Here is a 23,300-nt window from a genome sequence, read left to right on the forward strand (position 1 = left end):
TATCTTGAAATTTTCACAATCATTTGTGAATTTGAGAAAATTTTAATTTAAATTGAAAACAGTGGTTTTGTTATTGGATAAAGGGAATCTTAAAAATTAATGGAAGAGAGTGTCCCATATGTTAAGCATCCTGTAGGTGTAGAGTACAAAAATTGCATTCTATCTTTTTTTCTTTTAAAAAAAAAAGTTTATTTATTATTTATTTGTCTGCTTTTTTTCTCGTCTATAAAAAGGCCAGTTGTCGTGCTAGTCTTGGCAGGCAATAGAACTAAAGCTTCAGCAAAGAAACTAAGGAAAGCAAAAGAGAAAAAAAATGGCAGACAGAAACCCATGTAGGAGTCTGTGCCAAGGGCTTGTCAAAGCTAAAGCTTTCCTGGCAATGGTGTCTCTGCAATTTGGGTACTCAGGAATGTATATTATCACCATGGTTTCTCTCAAGCATGGCATGAGCCATTATATACTTGCTGTCTATCGCCATGTTGTTGCAACTCTTGTCATTGCTCCTTTTGCTCTTGTTCTTGAAAGGTTTAGTTCTCTTTGTTCTTTTCTCTTTTTCTTTAATTTTATCATGAAGCATATATATATTTGTTTAATTTTCTTTTCTTGATTGCTTTCCATTTTTGCAGGAAAATAAGGCCAAAGTTGACACTCCCTATCTTCTTAAGAATAATGCTGCTTGGTTTTCTAGAGTAATGCTCTAAGTCTCTCCCTCTTTTCTGCGTTTAATGAAGAAGAATTCAATTATTTTTTATTCTTGCTGTGGAGTAATGTATAGAGAAACATTTGAAGTATATATCAAGTTTTTAATTTTTTTTTAATAAATTAAACGAATTGCATGAGCTTAAGCTTCTTAATTAACCATACAATATTTTTTTTAATATATGAAAACTTGCAGGCCAGTGCTTGATCAGAACTTGTACTATGTGGGAATGAAATACACATCAGCAACATTTGCATCTGCTTCAGTCAATGTTCTTCCTGCCATAACCTTTATTTTGGCAATTATTTTCAGGTAATAATTATGATCATTCAGTGCAGTTTCGAAAAAAAAAAAATACTGCAGTTTGGCAGTATGGTGTCCGATTGAAATTCGAACTCGAGATCTCTCCGTCTTTAAAGACGACTTTACTGCCAATTAGTTAAAGCCCATTGATCCAATCACATCTCCTTTCATGTATATAATTATCACTTTTTTCCTTTTCCTTTTACCATTTCTATATTTTAAATATGACATCAACCAATAAGATATTTAAATAATCTCTCCATTTACTTTAAGAAAAAGAAAGAAAAGGTTCCAAACCCTGCAGCCTAGAGATTACTCGGTATCACTGAGTTAAAACCTATTTTTTAATCAATACATAGTTCAAGAAAACTTATGAAGAGCAAATATATTACAGATTGGAGAGGGTGAACGTGAAGAAGAGGCATGATGTAGCAAAGATTGTCGGAACAGGAATCACAGTTGCAGGAGCAATGGTTATGACTTTGTACAAAGGTCCAATCCTCGAGTTCATAAAGTCACAAGGAGTTGGAAGCCACCATGGAAGTAGCAGCAGTGAAGCCAGTAGCCAGCATTGGGTTACAGGGACACTAATGCTCCTGGCCAGTTGCTGTGGCTGGGCAAGTTTCTTCATATTGCAAGTGAGTATATATAATAATAGGAATATATCTGTAAAAATGAAGACAATTGAGCATACAAAATCCAACTAATTGCTAAAACCTTCAATTTTGTTTCAGTCATTTACTTTGAAGCTATACCCAGCAGAGCTCTCTCTCACAGCCTTGATATGCTTAACGGGTGCGGTAGAAGGAGCAGCTGTGTCTCTCGTCATGGAACGTGACATGAGTGCCTGGAGAATAGGCTTTGATTCCAAGCTACTTGCTGCTGCTTACACTGTAAGTTCACTGTAAATTTGAGTCTCATATCGTTGAAATTGCAACTGGAGCATTGATTGATTGATTAATAAATTGTATAATTAGGGAGTGGTTTGCTCTGGAATTGCATATTACGTGCAAGGAATGGTAATCAAGGAAAGAGGCCCTGTTTTTGTAACCTCTTTTAGCCCTCTGTGCATGATCATCACTGCAGCTCTGGGAACCATTATTCTAGCCGAGCAACTTCATCTTGGAAGGTATCTCTAAATGCCATTATTTTCATTTTTCAGAGCTACATGGTAATGTTTCTTGCATTGAAAAGTTTGTTTTTGTTCTGTTTCATCAGTGTAATTGGAGCAGTTCTCATAGTTCTTGGACTTTACACTGTTGTGTGGGGCAAAAGCAAGGATCAAACAAGCTCACAACCACCAGCATTGACAAATGAGAAAATTGGGAATCTGGAATTGCCAATCACTGATACTACTGCTAAACCAGCAACTAAATTTGATGATGATTCCATCCAATATGAAACTTCCAAGATTCCAGCGAAAAGCACCCTGCTCCTAGCTTGAAATAATTGTGGACAACTGTACAATAATTTATCATGTTGTAGGATGAGTATGGGACTATATATACGCATATATAGCCCTATCTTTTATAAGTGTACGCTGAGATTTTGATTACTAATTTATCATATTTTTCTCTTTGACAACCTTCATGTTCATCTCTTTCTCTTTCCTCAGAGGGCATCAATTTTCTTTAATTTCAGCAAAAATTTCTCCAATAAGTTTAATCAATATGCTTTAAAATTCAATCTTTTTTGTTGGGAACTCTATCATTCTCTCCTATAAGCAAAATCAAAAGGTATATTTTAATTCTTCATACCCAACCATCCTTTATTCTAAAACAAAAGGATTAAAAGTTTCTTCATCATTTGCCCAATGGAGAATTCACAGTAATACTCAAAATCGCAACTCAAATGAATTCATTTCCATATTAGATGATAAGTCAAAAGATGAAAGAAAACTACTGAATCTTGGCAATACTTAATATCCAGGACCTCAACTCTTTCTTTTTTGTTTGTTTCTTGGGATTCTTGCTTATAAACCCATTTAGTTTTTTTTTTTTTTTTTTTTTTGGTTCAAGCCTTCAATTGGTGTGTTCATGGTGAAAGCGCATAATAAGTGTTCGATAAAATGCCTAATAGAGCTGCTGCATTTTTCATTTACCTTTTGTTCTTCTTTTTTTTGGTCTTTTTGATAGAGAAAGAGAGGAAACGTTGTGGAGGAAACATCATTAATGATCTAAAATGTGATAGAGATGAATTTTCTAGAGGAGTTGCTCGTGGTAGAGGTGAAATTTTATGATTATTTTGTTGTTTGCTGAAATTTATATGGGGTTGTTTAGAAAAGGGGTTAATATATGGGTTGCAGAGAGATATCACAAGGGTTATTAGAATTTTGTGGTTTAATAAGGTTTTTATTTTTACTTTTTAATTTCATTTTACTTGTATTAACAATGTGATGAGATACCTTGTTGAATGTGTTGTAAATTTTCACTTGGATGATTTTAGTTTGTTTGATACTTCAGAAACTAGAAAATTTTAGTTTCATGGTTTTGTCAAATAATGTTCATGATAACACCAGTACAAGTTGGAGAGAGCCAGGAGAAAGGGATGAAGAGGGAAAAAAAAAGATTTGAATGGGCATTTTAGTCTTTTCATAAAATATTAACAGCAGATTTATTGGAAAGTGGATGGAAAGAATTGTTGTAAATGATAGAAAAAAGGCAGGATATTTTAATAAATTTTTTAAAATGCAAGATCGGATTTATTAATAATATGAAGTAAATTATAAATTTTAAAAAAATAAGAAGGAATGAAGAAGGCTGTCGTGCAGTTTGTCCGCGGCCCTCCACGACAGCTCGAATGTCCGTCAGCTTATGTAAAAGAAAACACGACACGTCGTCGTTATTTAAAGAGGCGTTACAGTCAAGCCAATGCGACTTGTTTTCGGGTGCTAAGAACAAAACGACATGCAATGCTCGGATCCCCGTCGCATGCGAGGGTCTATCATTTAAAGACAAACGACATATCGTTCTTAGGGAGGAGGATCCCTTTTCTCCTCTTGAAAGCAGGTTTCTTTGTCTGTATTCCTCATCCACACAGGCTGTCCGAAACCAAAATCAATACAAGACGAGCTTCGGCTAGGGTTTACAGAGGACTCGGAGAAATCGAACCGATGGGACACCACGGCGCTATAGAGACGGCGAAGACGGTCATCGAGGTGGCCGACGTCGCCTGGAAAGCCATGGAATTTACCCAGCACCATCAACTCCACAGCCAGAACCATGAAAATCACGAAAAAGACGCCAAGAATCCTACAATAGACGATGAATTGGAGTCCTTAAGATCCGAAAATCAGCGTCTCAGAAACCAGCTAGAGAAAAATTTACAACTTCTCCGAAATTTATCCGAATCGCCTTGCTTGTTAAATGATTGCCCCCCTGATGTACGTCACATCATGTGCACATAAGCATGATTTTTCTTCTCTTCTAAATATAATTATTGTTTTTGTTTCCTATACTTCTTTATTCTGGTTTAACGGCGATAGTCGGTGCTGCATAATTTATTTTGCTTTTGGGGGAACAGTTGGCTTTATTACTCATGTAGTGCTCGTCAATTTCTTTTGGAGAAATTTTATTACTAATCATTTATGAAAGAAAATAACAGAATTTAATAGATTTTAAATCTATTTCTTTTAGAATAGAATCTTTATAAATTTAAAACAAACAAAAATTGTTCTGAGAATTAATAGAACAGTTCAATTGAATTAAATTGTTGCAAATTTCTTGATTCTAAAGAGGGTCTGAAACTCAAATGAGAGTTGCCAGGAAAATTGATAGACTGTGCTGTGTTCATCTGACATTTACTCAGCTTAGCTAGTACAGCTTCTGAATCAATAGTTGGTCAATGCTTGTTAATATAATGGCAGTTATTGCTTAGTTTATTGCTTTTCTTGTTATTGCTACTTCTCATCTTCTGAGAGAAACAGCAGTGGAATCTTATGGAAAAGCCCATTTGATTCTGTAGTGTAGCACTTTCATTCTGGAAGTTAGCTAATGAGTTTTACTGGTTCTCTTGACTATTAAGATTTAATGGTTATTAATCTTGTAATCCTTAAAAATGTGATGGGACGAAGTTCACTAAGCAAAACCCCACAAGTCAAAATAGGACTAACCTTGCATTTAGAATCTCAACTTTGTCTTGAATCAATATTAAACCTTTACAAGCTTTTTGTTTTGTAATTGCAGCTATACACCCGCCTAGTTGCTACTGTGGATTCTGAGAACTTCTTGGCTCGACTTAAATCCCTTCAGCAAGCATCAGCTAACAAAACTATGATTGAATTCCCTTTCAAAGAGGCTACAGGTTTTTATCCCCTTTACATGGGTTGCTTCGATTTACGAACCTTTCATGTCGTAATCCATTTTGCTGTTTTTTCCCTGATTTACTTAGTATTGGTTCCTTGATCAGGGGATGATATTCATTCTGCTGAAATTCTGATCAATGTCTCTCATGAAGAACCTAGTTGGTGGGTCTGGGTCACGGAAGAAATGGTTCCCAACCATGTTGAAGAACCGAGTGGAATTGATGACGAGAATTATGTAGTTGTTACTGAGGAACATGTGGTGGATGGGGTTGCCAACTTTATGGTTAAATGCATTTTGTCAAATCCAAAGGCTTTGGTACGTTACTAGTAAGATGTATTGTACATAATGGTTTACTTGGTATACTGCTTCAGCTTCTTACATGACCTCTACTTGAAATTGCAGAATATGACACCTGAGGAGCTGCAGAAAAGTAAGTTTCCTGCTGTTAATGATCTCTTCTTTTGTTTTTTTTTTTTGTTGTGGGGATGGGGTGGGGGGATGTTAACCTATTTTTCTCACAACTATTCTCTGTATTTAGTCATAGGGATTGGTAATGTTTTCCTATGTAATTAATGAGACGTGCTTAATTTTTTTGGCAATACTACTGGAACCATTTTATTATTGAAAGATTTGGTTTTGAAATGTTGGAGCTGTACCGATTGATTTAACACTACTTATATGTTGAGTGTTATGCCCGCCTTAAATCTTCTTGCAACACGTCTTTCTTTTTAATCTAAGTTTTGACAAACCCATGTCAGTGGCCTCTATGATTCAAATGCCATCATTTCCATAACATTGCCAATTTTCAGCTGTGGCAAAAGCATTGGAGGGTGTGAGCAAATTTGAGAAGATATTAGATATTTGGCATGCGGGACAGCTGTTTTATACCTTGGCTACCTGGGGACTTGCACTGTGGGGGTGAGTATATGCTTTTCTCTTCGAAGAGTATCAAATGTTATCATGGAAATGCTTTTCTTCAAAGAGAATTTGTTTGGTTAACTATTTGTGCATTTCCAAAGTTCTTTTGGTATTTCCCTATTGTAAAATAAGGATATTTTTTAGGTGAGTTTACTGTGGACATTTTGTGAGTAAATTTTTCGAACCTTGAAATGTCTTTTTGGAGCTCAATACCAAGTGGCATTATGGGCAGCTTCCTATATGACTTGCTATGATCAAAATTGAAGCATACTTAGGTTAATGAATTATTATTGTGACCCATGTTTTGGCCACAGGTTGTATCGGAGTCGAGCTGTACTAAGAGTTGCTGCAAAGGGTGTTCACGCAACTGGCAAAGTCATTTTAAAGGCACTCTGAAGAAAGCCGCTCCACTGCAATGAGCAAAATAAATTGTAAATATGTAATTGTACTGCGTATTATGTGGGACCTTCTAGTGTCATCCTGTGTGCAAATTCCATTTAATTCCTCCACTTCTCTGGCAATGTAAATAGTATTGGTTTCAACTGCTACTCAATTGAATTGATTGATTTGAATTACGCTTCCTCGTTGATTAGGATGTAATTACTTTTTTTGCTTTTCCTTTGTTTATTAACTATTCTCCCTAGAGAATGTGATAAAATTAAAATTATTGAAATTGATTTGAACGCTCCCTTTCACCAAAGATTATTCTAATGTCACATAGGATAAGAACTATGAGGAGCATATTTGCAACAATAGACATAAACAATCACCACAAAGCGATGAAACAGGATTACCAACAATGATCTATAGTGAACATGAAATAAATCTGTGCTATAAATTATTAGAATCCCAAATGCTACATAATATTAACATCCTCATGTTTCTGTTGGATTAAAAAAAATATACAACTTTCATCGTTTAAAAAAAAATTGTACTGTCACTGGAAATGAGATTAAACACTGAGCGGCAGACCGTAAAAATCACTCCAAATGTTACCAAAACTTGTATTCAAAATCAGAGGATTCCATTCAGCTCAATGTCTTTCAATTTCAACAAGTTTCTTGCATGCAGCAAGCATCATAGCTGTAAAAGAGAAATCCTGAGGTCAAGAAAGAGTAACTGGCCAACAATCAAAATCTCATTGTCTTCAACTTAATGGGAAGCGTATCAGTTCTTTATGCCCTCAAGAAAAATGCTAACTTGAGACTGCTTAAATGCTGTAGCTACCATATGACAAAATTGTTATGAGGTACTTACAATGTTTTCATGACAGAACTTTCAGTTTCAAATGCATGGCATGAAAAGTGATACTTGAATAAGCAATTACCAAAGATAAGAATCGAACTTCCCATGTAATTGCATATTGACATTTGACTAAGATATACCTAAAATAATGCTTCTAGAAGAGACGTTATGTTTCTGGCGCTTTTCTCTTGCGATCTGATGCTGAGGTATTATCTGATTGGGCTTGACCAAATACGGACCTGCATCATACCCCAAGCCACAACCAAAACTCAAAAGAGAGATCAAGATATGGAAGAACCAAAGAAGCATTTAAGTAAAATAAATAAAATACTCTTTATTTGTAAAAATGAGCTGTGTCCAATGTTAGGGATAATAAATAAAACAAAGTACAGCAAAAGATACTTGTCTGATTTGAACTGCTCATAAACTAGTACCTAGAGTGTTCATTTTCAATTTCTCCAAATATACTGGTCCAAAAGTATTTAACAGCCAACTATCTTAAATCCCTTCATTTTGTTCATACGCCCCATCGCCTCAGCCCAAACCCCAAGCACATACAGAAGGGGGAGGTATTGCACAAGTGCAAGAGTACCAAACAAAAGTTGAAGTCAAATCACTCTAGTGCATTTTCAATAATGGAGAGTTGCTTATCTAGCTGCAGAATTCAGTTTCCACATTCTGATCAATCTTGGGGTACATGAAAGCAACTAGTTTACAATGTACACAGTCTTTATTTGGGAAAGAACAGAATTTCTAAATTGCAAAATAATAATAGGTTGCATTTGGATGGGAAATTTGAAATTCAAGGTAGATTTGAACTTGAGATTTTAGTTGAATTTATTTTTTAACATGGAAATCATACAGGCACTGATGTAAGAGAATGTAAAATTTTTGTTGTATTCTTGGAAAAAAAAGATATATACGCACCCGCAGGTTGAACATTTTTTATGATGTTTACAAAATATGGACAAACATACAGAACATATGTAGCCCATGTCAATCGTCATTTTATGGCAAAAACACCTGCAAAATGCAGAATTTGGTAAATTGCAATCAAAATTATTAAAAACAAAAGAAATAAACTAATGTTAATTTGGAACAAGTACAGAAAAATCTTCCCATAGTAGAAGCACGCAAGCAAAGAGCTTTTTCCAAAGTGGATTATTGTTCACATGAGAATGCAAACCAATAAAGCAAATCATATAAAATCAGACAATGGTAAAAGCATTGCCTCTCTGCTCAGAACTATAGCTAGCAATTGTATAGTATCATAAAATTGCACAAATCCACTTAAAAGCATATGCTAGCAGTCTTATAGTATCATAAAAACCTAATGAAGCTGGATTACAAGCAAACAACACACAAATATGCGAATGAAAATAAAGTTTCCTTTTGCTCAAAATGATCAGCAGTTTCATATATCATAAAATTGTTGGAAAAAGAAAAATAGAGCACCAGCTAGCACCAGGAGTAGATTAAGAAAATTTTGTCCCCACTGAATTTTTAAAGTTATCTCCAAAATAATCTCCACTGAGTTTTAAGTTTGCCCCATAAAAGGGATCTTGCCCCACTGGCTACCACTCATATGGTATCATGAAAAGATAGCTAGGTCCACCACTGGCTACCACTCATATGGTATCATGAAAAGATAGCTGACTGGAATGGAAGTAGTGTGAAAATATTACATTGAAATTGCCAACAATTTGAAATACTGAAAATGCGGCAATAAATAAATTAATTAATATGAGGAATTTTTACCAGCTATCCCTCAATTTGAAAGGTGTTTCACTTTTGTCCCTCATCTTTATTTTTTTATAGAAAATTCTCTAAAAGTCTAAAAAGGTACAACAAAATCTCTCGCTCCAAAACTTAGTCAGCTTTATGGTGACTTTCTTAAGTGGCAATACCACACTATAAAACATAAATAAATAAAAAGAATTAAAAAGGTCATGTACGATCTAAAATACTCACTTTCTCACTTCACTCTCTCTTCTCATCTTCTTTTTCAAACACAAGTATTTCATAAAAGTGAAACATATCCAAAGTTGATGCACAACAGAAAATTTACCCAATTAATAGGTAAATTACCCAAAACAAACAAATTATGAACAATGGAAAATTTCATAGGCTTGCAATCCATAAGTGCATGTTTCCTAATAGCAACCACTCTACCTTGTGCCAAAATGTTGAAGCATAGAACTATCCACAATTTTAAAATGAAAGATCCCACCTTGATGGAACCATAACCGAGTAATGGTCTTCCTAAGCTAACATGCACTTGAGTGCTTAACATTTGAATTCAGATAAGGTAAAAAAATGAAAAAAAAAGATATACAAACAATCGAACATGTTAAAGAAGCTCAATGCAACATGAAACATGGTCATTAAAAGCATTATAAAAAAAGGTGCACATAAGGTTGACTTAAGATGGTTTTAACTCACGATGCTCGAAAATCCACACCCGCAGGCCTAGGAAGTTGTAAGAAGCTACGAGAATGCAAGTCAGTCGCAAACACAGTCTGCATGAAACAAGAATGCCATATTAGTTCAAGATGCCAAACAAAGGATAAGCAAAAACTAGAGATTCATCAACAAATAGAACATATTCATATATGCACAATAATGGAGATTGTAATACTAAAACCAAAAAGATTATTCAGATTTTAACCGCAACCTAATGGTAGATTACTCATAAAACAAAATGTACTGCTGCCAAAATAAATCTTACCACTAGATATTGAAACAGCCCATCCAAATGTTGAGGTTTTACATACACACCTCCAGTTATATAAGAAGCCTGTTAGATAAGCATCACATGAAATCAGGAAAGCGAACAGGCTGCACAAAGTAAGCAAAGAACGCTCATCTATAACAATATGCTACCTGCTGCAGAAAGGCTGAATTATGAGCACCAACATAGCAAGAGTCTATAGGCACCTGCAGCCAGATCATATCAACAAATATGTCATAATTTTGAAAAGACAATGATTAAAAAAAATTAGCAGTGATTGAAAAGTTCCATAGAAGCCAAAAGCAATCTCAACCAAATGTACACAGGAGGAGAAAAAGGCAACGTAAGGTGTTCTAATTCTTTTCTTTCCCCTTTCAAATGAAATATATCAAATACCAGCCTAATTTAGCTATCTTTTTTAGGTTATATTCCTACAAGTTATAAATCCATGCATAGGTGATATGTAGATGGTAACTTAACTGCAAAAGAAAGCAAAGGTAATACATGCCTCTTACATAGTAGAAAGGGTTAGCCTTTCTCACATATCAAAATACTTAAATGAACATGACAGTCTGTGATCATTATTATCATCAAAACATATAAAACTTGGAAATTTTATTTTCTAACTTTCAAATAAGGAAAAGAAATGTAAATAAACAAGTCGATAAACCAATAAGTTGTTCAATAGCATAAGTTCGTTCTACCTGTTGTGAGTCAAATAAGGACTTTGTGCTGTTTGCAATTTGCAAATAAATATTCTAGAAATTGGTGATTAAATAAAAATAAAAACAATTTCATATGAAATTTCTGTAATTACATTCAAAGGCGTTCACCTAAGACTATAGTAATTAGCTAATGTCAGATCAGTTACCGCATAATGATTGCCTAATGACTTCACAGAATATCAAACTAGTGAGGAAGCACCAATAAGCATCCAATCGATATTGCAGCATATGGAATAGGATCACCAATATATAGCACAAGAAAATAAAATAAAAATTTTCTCTTACCATAGAGCGTTGAGCAGAGAATATTGCATTCATTACTGCAACATACCTGGGATATCACATTCCCCCCAAAAGAGAAAAGGTCAAAATAATCTGCAATAAAAATAAATAAAGCAAAATTCTCATAGGACATACTGTTCAGGTCCATCTGGAGATCCCTGCAAACACAAAATCTGCCCTTCTATGTCAGTAATGTGGTAAGAAGAATAATGAAGTAGTAAATGGCTAGTGGGCTATGCTAAATTCTTGGAACAAAAAGCAATGCATGCATGTCATTATACAACTCCGTAACATCTCAACCGACTTCACAAGATTAACTACATAAATCAATTTCGTTAATCTAAACAATAAGTAATGAAAGCCTGTTTAAACACAAATAGAACTGGTTGAATATCAACTAGTAACTTTGCATGGAAAACATTTAGGGGTAGTCTGTCTGCCACAACAATGATAAAGAAGATACTGTGAGAAAACTAAACAAAAATATCTTTGAGGCACCAATGAAGTTCATTATCACGTTTGAAATGCAACCCTAATGGTACAATAGACAGTCAATCAATTAAGAATCAGATGTTACTATACATAAATAAATAAAAAATTTAAAAAAAAAAACATTAACGGTTGATTAAATGCTCAATCAAATATAAAGAATATCAATTCAGTCTGGACACTATGCAGACTCCAGACAAATAGAAATGAACTGTTAAATGAATACGTAAATACTCACTCGAGGCTGAGGATGTAGTGGTCCCGAGCGAAAAACCCGTTGTATATCTTTCTTCAAGTAAAATCAAACAATCCAGAATAAAATCAGGGGTAATGTTAGAATCAGGAATATCGGCCCTTGGAAGCAAGGGCAGGCACCTTTATTAACTCCTGGTGTTTATCTTCCCCGTAAATACGTCCAATTTGCTTAAAATGGCTGCTTTTTTCCCACATTCAAACTCATATAGACAACGTAATAAACCCTTCAAATGGCCAGTAATACCGGGAGTAAACTTTGTACCAATAAACACAAAATTAACTTTCATGAAGGATACAACAAAGCGCCATGGACAATGACCCAGAGAGCAACGACGACGCAAGCTTTCCTCGAGGCTCCTCCTTCCCCAATTTTTCATCTCTGATCATAAACTCCTCCAATTTCTGCAACAAATTGGAGTACAAAGCAGGCAATCTGGCATCCTCAGAGCTGTGATTTGGAGCCGAAGACGAATCATAAATATAGTCGCAAGAATTATACCCAGTAGCAATCACTACCACTTGGTTCAGTTGATTGAGAAGCAACATGGAGTTCAAAAACGCAAGCACCTGCAACCCAGAAAAAAAAAGTTCACTTTCCTTCTATAAAGTGGAGAAAATATATATATACTATTTGATTTAGCAATGAAATGAACAGAGAGTTAGGGATTGGCAGAAAAAGAGAATACCTGAGCGAGAAATTGGGAAAATGGGAGGGACGAAGTGGTCCAGAAGAATGGATTTGTATCTAACAACACCATCACAAGGCTAACATCATCTGCGTTTCAATAAATAAATCAATCAAGCAGATTAGATCAGAGGTTAATAAACATACAATGCATACACACAAACAACTGTATACAAGTATATAGATTGTAAAGAGAGGGGGAGTAACGGAGAGCAACCAGAGTAGAGTTTTGAAGGGACCGAAGCCATAAGGATTTCTTTTCCCCTTCTCTTCTAATGGGCAAAAGTTTTGGAAGTACTTGTCACGGAAAAATTGGAGGGAAAGAGAGAGGAGAACTCACGACAGTTGCTGCACAAGGACTGATAGATTGAACTTTGAAGTTGTGGTTTTTTTATTTATACTTTGTTTGTTGGGCCTGCATATTCGAAGCCCACAGGACTGAAACAAATGGAGAAATCGAATCGAACCCTCCTAGAGCAGCAATTTACCAATTATGGTTTCGAGGACGATTGGGTTGTTTTCAGAAAGTTCCTAGCTAGTTGCTGTCTGCCTGTATCATGAACAGAAGATTAAGATCTTGGCAGCTTCTGCCTTCTGTTGTAATCTGTTCATCGCATATGCGACAACATTGCAGTGCAAAGGCGCAATGCAGTTCATTTGATCTGTATAATTGTAGATTAGGCAAAACAAGTTTCCATTCCACCCGAAAATTTCTGGGATTGCTACTCTTCAGGCTTTCAACTATTATTCTGATAAATTATTTCTCCAAACTTAGTTAATTTTAAATATATTTCACTTTGATCACTCCTTTATTTATTAAAACCCCTGGTAATTTCAATTAAATAATTATTAAAGTTGATATGACAAATTTACATGTTAACACAATTAAAATAAAATTAATTATCTCATATCGCACTCAATTTCATTCTCTCTTATACAAAGTTTACAAATTTAAATAAGAAAGAGCATTTGTTATCCAAGTTCATTTCATTATTTATTTTTTAAAATCATTATTAATACTATTTGATTATATTTTATTAAAAATGTTATTTTAATATTAAAATAATTATGACAAAACATAGCAAAATAATATTTAATTTATAAAAAAATATATACAATAATTACAAAAAAATTAAGAAATACACATTTAAAACCTTCCCGCACCTTAATTTGAATACTTTCAAGATAAATCAATCTTAAAAATCATCCAATACCTTTGAAGATAAATATCCTAATTAGTTAAGGTCATATGAGCGAATAACGAATCCATCAGGCAACGTTCTATAGAAAACTCACAAGTAAACACAAGAGATTATAAGAATTAAATATGAGAATTTATGTATAAACTATTTATTTTATTCTAGAAACAAAATAATAATTGTAGATTACATCGACATAATTATTATAATAATTCTCATAAAAAGGGAGAAAGAGGTCATTTTCTTTAAATTCCATTTATCTAAAAACCTGCAATTATAGGTAGTAAAGACTTTCGTGATACTTCAACTATCAAATTGTAGTTGAGTTTAAGAAAGCAATTGAAGTTGACACACCTAAAATTGAGGAACTGCAAGCGAAAAATTAGCCAATAAACTAAAGTATTTAACAATGCTAAGATGTTAACAAGCACAAGAAACTGTTCCATGTAATTCTGATAATACTGTAATTCACATTCACACTAACCAAATCACATAACCAACAGAAAATAATTCGTATGCAGACAGCAACAATGGAAATGCAATGGCAGAACCCATGATCCGCTTCAAACATTGTCCATAGCATATTTTCTTCGTTGCACATGACAAGGCCACAGCAGGCGTCTATTTACAAAATCAGGCTTTTCGAGGCCGTGTCTGGAGAAACTCCGAAAAAAAATAGCTGAAGAGAGTCAAGATTTCAAATCCAGAACACTCCCCTTTAAATACAACTTTAAAAAAAGTTCAACTCATATGAACAGAAACAACTATGTCAATTGAATCCAAAGTGCTGCAACCAAAAATGAAATAGGCCCCTCCCTGCCAAAGCAATGCATGAGCCAAGCAATTACCTAGAACTCTGGATAATGAAAACAAGAATGAACAGCCAAAAGTAGAACCGCCCATGCCTTTAAGTACACACTACAGCAAGCACAACAAAATATTGGCAGGCACAATGATAGCCTCTAATTCCCTCATCCACAAATCAGTTCACAGGTCGAAATATATCAAGAAGGTTACATACAACAGGTAAGTGGGACCTGTCAAAAATAAAGTGACCCAGCCAACCACAATCCCACCACCATCTATACTGACAATTCATGACAATATTACAATAGAAGGGAGATCATGAAGGTGCCCAGCTTGTATAGCATAAGTGCAATTACCGACGTGGCTAATGGATTCACCAAGGGGCAAGCATCAGATGCACCTCCAATAGGACCACCTACAGGGGGTAGTCCAGGAAGTGTCCCAGTTGTCGGTACAACTGTACTCCTGGGCATTGTTGCACCAGAACCATCTGACTGAGGTGCAGGTGCTGGAGCTGAACCAAACACTGAATCTCTAGTCACTGAAGTAGGAGGGGCTAGCAAGGGAGGAAATTGCTGTGGCCCTGCATCATTTTTTTTATTTAGCAAAATGCAAAACAGAACAATAGTCGCATTCAGAATCTAGCTTTGTTGATACTTGATAAGTTTAATAGGCAGTATTGGGCAATTGCAATACCATGCAAATGATAACAAAATTGTCAGCGTAAAACTCAATAAGACTCAAACACCTCGGATTCACCCATTCATTTCTTTTGTTGTATGCTTAAACGAAAAGCATTCATTGGATTTTTACCTGGACATCGAGGCTGAAGAGATGTAGACAACCTGCACAGCAATTAAACAGAAGTAAAAGGATTGAACCACAAGTAAATAACTATAGTACATAAGTTTTTATATTAAATCAACTACTGAAGACATAACATACAAGGTCACAATGCTGCCATTGACATATCCACCATAACTACATGAAGTAACATTACAACCAGCACTACTCTGCTTCCATGTGACATTCCCGAGCATGAGGTTGCTATTTCTGCACTGCATGCTTGAACAAGAAACTGCCAACGAAGCAGGCATGCAGTACAAACTGCAAGATATGCACCACAGAGCAGATTAACAACTTACTGTATATGCAGAAAAAGACCCATTTTGCCTTCAATAATATTTTTTCAAAAAAAGGTAAAACAGGACATGATCATAAACATAAAGGCAAGTAGAGGCATTCACTTACTCGAGATTTCCTGGCCCACAGCTGCATTGCACACAGTGACTGGCAGAGATTGCATAGCTTCCATTTGGCACAATCAGGCCATAATCAAGGGCGTATCTTGGAAATCTAGAAGCACATGCTGCAACACAATTTGTAAAGTAAAAAACTCAGTTTTCATGCTTTCCATAAGCTTGTTATATGGCTTCTAGTTGACAACATTAACCAAATCAAACTGGGAACAAGCAACGTCATTGCTTACTTCATTCAGCATGTGTTGACATGAGTTAGATCTTACAAAAAGAATGAATGAAATTCACATGTATTGACAGATAATATAAAAAATCTGGTAACTACTGGAGATATTGCATAAATCTTACAAACAACAAGCGTAAAACAAAACCTATAATAAATTAAAACCAGCAATCCAATGATCAATACTAACTGCAGAAATATAGAATATTAACATTAACTTATTAAAAGAAATAAACGATTCCAAGAACAAACAGAGAAAGTGAAACTGAGGTAACTCTTTAAATTAAACCCTAATTACCTGGCAATGGCACAGCAAGTATATCACCAGCCTTGATGGCTGGGTTCCCCATAGCATTAACATTCATCAAATCAGTAATAGTAGTGGAATATCTCGAAGCAATCCCCGCCAAAGTATCCACCTCCTTCACCACGTAAGACAGATAAATTGCCGGCAACGAATTATCCGTCCCATTAAAACAAGTACAGGGCAATGGCACCACGAGGCTCTGCCCCACATCCAGTGCTGAAGGATCCTGTATAGAATTAGCCTCTTTTAACTGGTCCGCAGACACCAAACCCGAATAAATCGAATCCGCAATGGAAGACAAAGTATCCGAAGGCCGAGTCTTGTAGTGAGTAGAAACGGATTTGCGGATTCCATCTACACAGGAACATACTATTGGGATCTTGAGGAAAAGCTGAGACGGAAGGATGTGGTTTTCGACATCTGGGTAAGAGATGTCGATGGAATTAGCTGTGAGGAGAGCTACGGGATCAATTTGGAAGAGAGAGGCTACTTCTGACACTTTGAGGTCAGTATATAGAGTGTAGCCAAGAAGAGCATTACAGGAGTCGTTGTTAGAGCATGGTTCGATTGTGGATTTGGAGTTAACAAAACCCACTACATTGACTAAAATCAAGAAGAGAATGATGGTTTTGGGTTTTTGCATCTTTAAGAGCTCCGTGGAATATGTTTTACGGCCAAAGAAAAGGCTGTTCAGGCAGGGGATGATATGAGAATTTCAGGGTTTTGGGGTAAAGATTTTTTTAGCTTTGAATTGGTAATGGAAGAGAATGTGACAGATGCCGAGGGATTTTAGGGTTTGTGCTTCTTCCTCTAGTAATGCTCTCCAGCGAGAGAGAGAGAGAGAGAGAGTAAAGAAGATGAAAAGAAAGTGTATTTGAAAGAAGAGAGAGAGTAAAGAAGATGAAAAGAAAGTGTATTTGAAAGAAGGGAGCTGTGGGAGGAGACAAAGGTATTGCTCACAGTGAGCAGACACTGGTCAGACTCTCGATCCCTGAGTTTCAGACAAAACTTTTTCATTGGACTAATTTATTCTCATCAGGAACCATAATTACCACTTCTAAACTTCTTGAATGCCGAAAGTGACGTCCCCTTGGAGGGTGTTTTTGTAATTGAGGATTAAGCTTATTAGATTGGGGGCGTCCTGGTGAGGCCCACTTACACTGTAACTTTCCGTTTCTTTTTAAGCGTGGCGGAAAGAATTTCTAGTATTTACTTTGCTTCTCTGGGCATAGTATATTAGTAATGTTGCCCACGTGAACCGTTGCGCGTGGTGTGCACACCCTCGCTTGGTTTTGAAAAATTTGGGTTGCCTGACATGCACGCGGTCAAGGTCTGTTGAGCCAATTCCAATTTTCAGCCTTGCTCAAAGAAATTATATACATTCAATGCAATGATCATATAGAATATAGTTAACGTCAATCGTTACGGTGCGTAAAATATTAAGAAATAAATAGTGCATAAAATATTACGAAATAATACGATTAATATAAAATCAACTTCATATAATAGTGAGTTTAATGACTAATATATTAATTATGTATATAAAATTTATGTATAATTAATTAAATTATGTATAAATAAATATATTAATATGTATATGAATATTTAATATGAATTTGAAACTTTCAAAGCTTTTCTCACTAAAATAAGATTAAGTAATACACATTTTGATATATTAATTATGTATACAAAACTTTGTGCTTCTCATGTAACACACCTTTTGATGTGCGATAGAACGTATGTTCTATATTGATATGATGGAGCAAAAAGACTTTGGGACATATTTGGGTTTGCCAATACAAATAAGAATTAATAAGCGTGAGTTGTTTCAATTTATAAATAATAGAATGTGGTAAAAATTTAACTCTTGGAAGCGGAGATGTTTATTTAGGGCGGAAAAGAAGTGATATTAAAAATTGTTCTCCAGACACTTCTAACGTATGCTATAAATTTATTTTTGGTGCCGCAAATAATTTATTATGAATTGCAGCGACTTATAGCTTGATTTTGGTGGAGTTATCCGGAGCTCTAACGAATGAAGTATGTATTGGGTAAGCTGAGAACGGATGGCGAAATCGAAATTTGATGATGGGTTGAAATTTAAGAAATTGTATGAGTTCAATTTATCTATGTTAGGGAAGCATGCACGGGCAATTTTCACTGTAGATAATTCATTGGTGGCAATAACTCTCAAGGCCAAATATTTTCCGTTTGACTCTTTTTTAGATTCGGAGATTGAGAGTAATCCAAAATACTTGTGGAGAAGTTTGTGAGAGAGTAAGAAGTTGATTACGTCATGTTCTCTCAAAATAGTTGGACATGGTAGAAGCATTTCGATTTGGGAGGATCCATAGGTGCCATTAAATTTGAATGATAAGGTTTCTACTCCTCAACAGACAGATTGTGATTTGTTTTTGGTTCGTGATCTCATTCAACAGGGATGCTGGAAAAGGGATTTGATTCTATCTATATTTAATCAGGTTAATGCTCATAATATATTGTCTATCCTTATGAGTATCACTGGACAAACAGATAATTAGGTATGGAAATTTGAGAAACGTGGATTCTATTCGGTTCAAAGTGCTATGTAATACCCGGCTAGACTCCGGTGTCGGAATCCCTACCGTCCGGTGGGACCTCGGATGTCGGAAACCTCTAGAAGGGTAAAACTATGATTTTATGAAATGTTTTCATGTATTTCATGTTTTTAAGTAAGAAATTAAATGAGTTTTTGCATGAAAAGTCTTTGGAGGGAAACCCAGGTTCGGCCGCCGAAAGTCAAGTTCGGCCGCCGAACATGCATGCGTTTTGGAGGCACGTTAGGCCCCCGAAAGCATGAGTGAGGGAAGTCCAGGTTCGGCCGCCGAAAGTCAAGTTCGGCCGCCGAACCTTGCATGCATGCGGAGGCACTTTCGGCCCCCGAACGTGGCCTGGCCAGCCACTATAAAAGGGACCCTTAGCCGAAATGGGCGAGGTTTTCTCCCATTTTCGGCCACAGCAAGCTTCCGACCTTCCCTTAGCAAATCTTGTGTTCTTCCTCCAAATCTCTTCCATTTTTCTTGAGTTTTAAACTCACCTTGCAAGTTTTGAACATTTAAACCAAGTTTTGGAGCTTTGGAAACTCAGGAGCTCATTTTCGTGAATCTCCAAGTTTGGGTCGTCTCTCTCTCGATCTTCAAGAGGTAAGAGCCGATCTTAAGCTCCTTATGTGTTTTAACTAAGTTTTATGCAAGATCTATGGGTAGAAGTGCATGTTAGGGTATATGTTGAGTTTATGTGTTTTGATGCTTTGATGAACAATGTAGCTTGTTTATGTGTTGTTGGAAGTGTTGTAGATGGGGTATTTGATAGTTTGAGACCCCTAGGTGTGATGTATGTGAGGTATGCATGTTGTAGATCAAGTTTATGCATGATTTATGGTTTTGGGAGGCAGGAGGTTCATTTGAACCAAGTTTCTGCCCGTTTGGCAGAAACCAGGTTCGGCAGCCGAAGGAAGTTTCGGCCGCCGAACCCCTCTTGTGGAGGCAGCATTCGGCTGCCGAAGGTGCCCCCGAAAAGAGACTTTCGTCTCTGTCTGGCACTTTCGGCCGCCGAAGGTGCCGCCGAACCTGCCTGACTTTCGTCTCTGGAGGGACTTTCGGCCGCCGAACCTGCCGCCGAAAGTGCCCTGTTCAGCCATTTCTTGCATGTTTTCATGTGATGTTTTCAGGATGTTTTAGGGGGTTTTTGGGGAGTATTTTGGAGTCATGTTCATGTATGTTTGGTCCCTCATTTGAGTCCACCTGTGTAGGTTCGGACCCGAGGAACCGAGACCCCCAGCAGTGAGCCAGCTGCTTCAGAGTCTCTTCAGAGCTAGCCAGAGGTGAGTGGAATAAACTTTAAGTTTAAAGCAAATTAATGAAATGTTTTAGCATGATTCACGCATCATGAATGCCATGAGATATATTAGGTTGTTTGCATTAGAATTCACGAATATGTTGCATTGCATACTTTGTTGTTGATGTGGATGAATGTTGAATGATCCATTAGCCCTTGTATGTCATGATAGCCTATGTGAGTCCAGGTGTGCCTGCTACGGCTCTACGCCCCTGGCACTATGACAGATTATGAAAGTCCGGGTGTGCCTGCTACGGCTCTACGCCCCCGGCATGTTGAAGTAAGAAAGATAGGGGCTAAATGGTGACAAGTTCATCCTTGTTGTGAAATGTTTGTGTTATGGCGCATACATGAAAGCATGATTTAAATTGATGTTTTATTATTCTGCTCACTGGGCTCTAGTAGCTCACCCCACTCCCTTTATCCCCAGAGTTGCAGGTACAGGATAGATCAGGAAGTCGGCTAGAGTGAAGTTCAGTCATGTATGTTGTAATAGATAGTAGTGGACATGAACATGATGTAATAAGTATTTATGACCATGTAATGTAATGAATGATTTGATGATGTATTGAGGATTATAGTAGTGCTTGACCTAGAGGTGTGTGAATCCCCATTATGTACAGAGTGTTTAATGAGTAATGATGTTAATGACCATGATTATCCAAGCTGATATGTATGATGATGATACCCCATTGGAGTATTTGATGAGGACTCCAGTGTGGGGTTTATGTATGATTTTGTGCATGCACAGGTTTTGCTTGGATAAGAGAAAAGAAAAATTTTTACAGATCATGTATATGTTGTTATGTATGGGATTCCACAGGTTTGCAGGAGGTATGTAGGCTTGCTACGGGTCCCGGCGGCCTTAAGCCGATCTGGATCCTAGCGCCGGTAACGGGTCGGATTTCCGGGTCGTTACAGAGTGGTATCAGAGCCCTAGGTTCATATGGTCGGACCTAGTGTGTCGGGCTCATAGATGTTCTAGAAGGTCAAGCACACTAGGAAAATCATGTCCACTAGGATAGGATGTAGAGTCCTGTCTATATGATGATATGATATGCCATGATGATATGCATGTGCATAAATGCTATGATGTGATGCTATGTATGTGATGAGGGTTCATGTGTTTCCACATGAACCATATGATGCTAATGATTGTTTATACTGTGTGCTATTTTTCAGAAGATAGAATGAGAGGAACTCGTCGATCTGCACGATTGACTGGAGTGCCACCTCAGGACGAGGGCACTGATGCCCGTCCTTCAGCTTTGCCTAGGGCAATGTCCAGTAGGTCCAACAGAGACAGAGTAGCTAGAGACCCTAGAAGGTCTTTGGATCTGGGTAGAAGCAGATCAGTAAGGGGGACAGTGCAGGGAGGAATGTCTGAGGATATGGAAGTAGATCAGAGGAGGGATGGCAGTCTCGGTGTGAGCATGCCGGAAGAGGGCATGGGAGAATCAGAAGGAGGCACTCAGGCCTCGAGTTATGTCCAGCCACATCATTACCCACCCTATTCACACCATCCAGGGTATTCGATGGGAGGTACATCGGATTACCCCAGTTTTAGCCCTTATCCTCCACATATGCCATACCCACCTTACTACCATACTCTCAGTACCCCACGTACCCACCTCCACCTCCCTATACCAGTACAGCAAACCCTACCCCAGGGGATGTTGCACCTCCACCACCACCAGTACCTACTGTCCCGGAAACACAAGTACCCAAACCTACCTCATCTGGAGGGAGCAAGGTCAAGATGACCGATTACATGAAGTTGGGTGCTCCTCAGTACAGAGCAGGCGATGACCCATTTGAGTATCTAAACAGGGTCAAGACTATTACAGATGAGATAGGGGCTGATGACAGTAGAGCCATTCAGATGGCTGGGTTCACACTGGAATGCAAGAAGGCACGATATTGGTTTAAGAACTATGTGAACCCGAGAGCGGACAGTATGTCCTGGGAGGAGTTCGCAAATGAGTTTGCAGGATGGGCTTTCCCTGAGAGCTCTAGAGAGCAGAAGATAATAGAATTCGAACAGTTGAGGCAGACTGAACAGATGAGTGTGGAGGAGTACACAGACAGGTTCCTGGAGTTGTTGCCATATGCTGGGCAGAATTTGGACACAGATCAAAAGAAGTCAAGTAGATATATTATGAGGCTACACTCCAGGTATTCCTCTTTGATACAATCAGCAGAGAGGGAGAGTTTCCATGCCATAGTGGATATGGCTAGGAGAATGGAGGCTTGTGCCATCGTTGAGGGGAAGGTAAAACAGTCAGTGGCACAGTCTTCTGGTTCCAAGACCCCAGGTGGGGGAAGGTTAGACTCTTCTTCTCTGAGTGCAGCAGTTGCAGGCAGTAAGAAGTGGGACAGAGGCCACAGAAAATCTAAGAAGAATAAGTTCTGGAACAAGATCAAGTCAGGTCTGGGTTTAGGCAGTGGCTCAAGCTCTGGCGCAGAGGTTACAGCATGTATGAGATGTGGGAGACCACACAAGGGAGTATGTCTGGCAGGGACAAACACATGTTTCAGGTGCGGACAGGCGGGTCATTTGGCTCGAGATTGTCCTAGAGCAGTCTTTGCAGCACCGTCTCAGCAGACAGCCTCCGGCAGTGTGGTGCAGCCAGTAGCTCCAGCCGCAACACAGGCCAGTGGCAGAGGCAGAGGGAGAGGGTCAGCCTCTTCATCAGCAGGATACAGAGGTGAAGGTCCATCAGCTCCGGCACGGATCTTCACTATGACTCAGCAGGAGGCCAACACATCCAACACTGTGGTGGCAGGTAATCTCATCATTGGTTGTTCTGATGTGTATGCCTTAATGGACCCGGGTGCATCTCATTCTTTTGTTGCTCCGAGAGTCGTGGAGAGGGTAGGATTGATGGTCTCTGGGTTAGAGTGTCCCCTATGGGTCAGTGGACCCAAGTGTGACCCGTCAGTGGCAGAGGCAGTCTGCCAATGTAGTCCAGTTTTCATAGAGGGAAGATGC

The 23,300-nt window shown here is 37.5% G+C and overlaps 4 protein-coding genes across 8 annotated transcripts; 2 read left to right on the forward strand and 2 right to left on the reverse strand.

The window, feature by feature from the left end:
• Positions 1-254: 254 nt before the first annotated feature.
• LOC110605754 (WAT1-related protein At4g08300) lies at positions 255-2,587 on the forward strand. The gene is made up of 7 exons (XM_021744380.2): positions 255-525; positions 627-689; positions 896-1,012; positions 1,398-1,641; positions 1,738-1,896; positions 1,981-2,132; positions 2,222-2,587. Exons 1-7 carry the CDS (start codon positions 314-316, stop codon positions 2,445-2,447), a joined length of 1,173 nt encoding a protein of 390 aa, XP_021600072.1. The 5' UTR covers positions 255-313; the 3' UTR covers positions 2,448-2,587.
• Positions 2,588-3,894: 1,307 nt separating this feature from the next.
• On the forward strand, positions 3,895-6,800 carry LOC110603031. Of its 2 annotated transcripts, XM_021740682.2 has the most exons (6): positions 3,899-4,385; positions 5,188-5,305; positions 5,411-5,622; positions 5,710-5,737; positions 6,117-6,225; positions 6,540-6,800. In XM_021740682.2, the coding sequence occupies exons 1-6, from the start codon at positions 3,915-3,917 to the stop codon at positions 6,619-6,621; spliced, it is 1,020 nt and encodes a 339-aa protein (XP_021596374.2). In that variant the 5' UTR covers positions 3,899-3,914; the 3' UTR covers positions 6,622-6,800. The 2 variants fall into 2 exon arrangements, with proteins under 2 accessions (XP_043810201.1, XP_021596374.2); XM_043954266.1 differs by lacking the exon at positions 6,117-6,225 and having other exon boundaries at positions 3,895-4,385.
• Positions 6,801-7,035: 235 nt separating this feature from the next.
• On the reverse strand, positions 7,036-13,349 carry LOC110610107 (general transcription and DNA repair factor IIH subunit TFB4). 3 transcript variants are annotated; one of them, XM_021749979.2, is made up of 12 exons: positions 12,978-13,349; positions 12,639-12,727; positions 12,249-12,519; positions 11,936-11,982; positions 11,344-11,381; positions 11,212-11,257; positions 10,354-10,407; positions 10,199-10,267; positions 9,913-9,989; positions 8,398-8,493; positions 7,611-7,709; positions 7,036-7,308 (listed from the first exon to the last, which is right to left on the reverse strand). In XM_021749979.2, exons 2-11 carry the CDS (start codon positions 12,708-12,710, stop codon positions 7,637-7,639), a joined length of 843 nt encoding a protein of 280 aa, XP_021605671.1. In that variant the 5' UTR covers positions 12,711-12,727; positions 12,978-13,349; the 3' UTR covers positions 7,036-7,308; positions 7,611-7,636. The 3 variants fall into 3 exon arrangements, with proteins under 3 accessions (XP_021605671.1, XP_021605670.1, XP_021605669.1); XM_021749978.2 differs by having other exon boundaries at positions 11,344-11,366; positions 12,855-13,342; XM_021749977.2 differs by having other exon boundaries at positions 12,855-13,338.
• A 1,238-nt stretch (positions 13,350-14,587) lies between these two features.
• Positions 14,588-17,392, reverse strand: LOC110610002 (lysM domain-containing GPI-anchored protein 1). Of its 2 annotated transcripts, XM_021749857.2 has the most exons (5): positions 16,424-17,377; positions 15,895-16,012; positions 15,589-15,750; positions 15,457-15,488; positions 14,588-15,226 (listed from the first exon to the last, which is right to left on the reverse strand). In XM_021749857.2, exons 1-5 carry the CDS (start codon positions 17,073-17,075, stop codon positions 14,943-14,945), a joined length of 1,248 nt encoding a protein of 415 aa, XP_021605549.1. In that variant the 5' UTR covers positions 17,076-17,377; the 3' UTR covers positions 14,588-14,942. The 2 variants fall into 2 exon arrangements, with proteins under 2 accessions (XP_021605549.1, XP_043810203.1); XM_043954268.1 differs by lacking the exon at positions 15,589-15,750 and having other exon boundaries at positions 16,424-17,392.
• Positions 17,393-23,300: the final 5,908 nt, after the last annotated feature.

This window comes from Manihot esculenta, chromosome 2 (assembly GCF_001659605.2).
Source record: "Manihot esculenta cultivar AM560-2 chromosome 2, M.esculenta_v8, whole genome shotgun sequence".
NCBI lineage: Eukaryota > Viridiplantae > Streptophyta > Magnoliopsida > Malpighiales > Euphorbiaceae > Manihot > Manihot esculenta.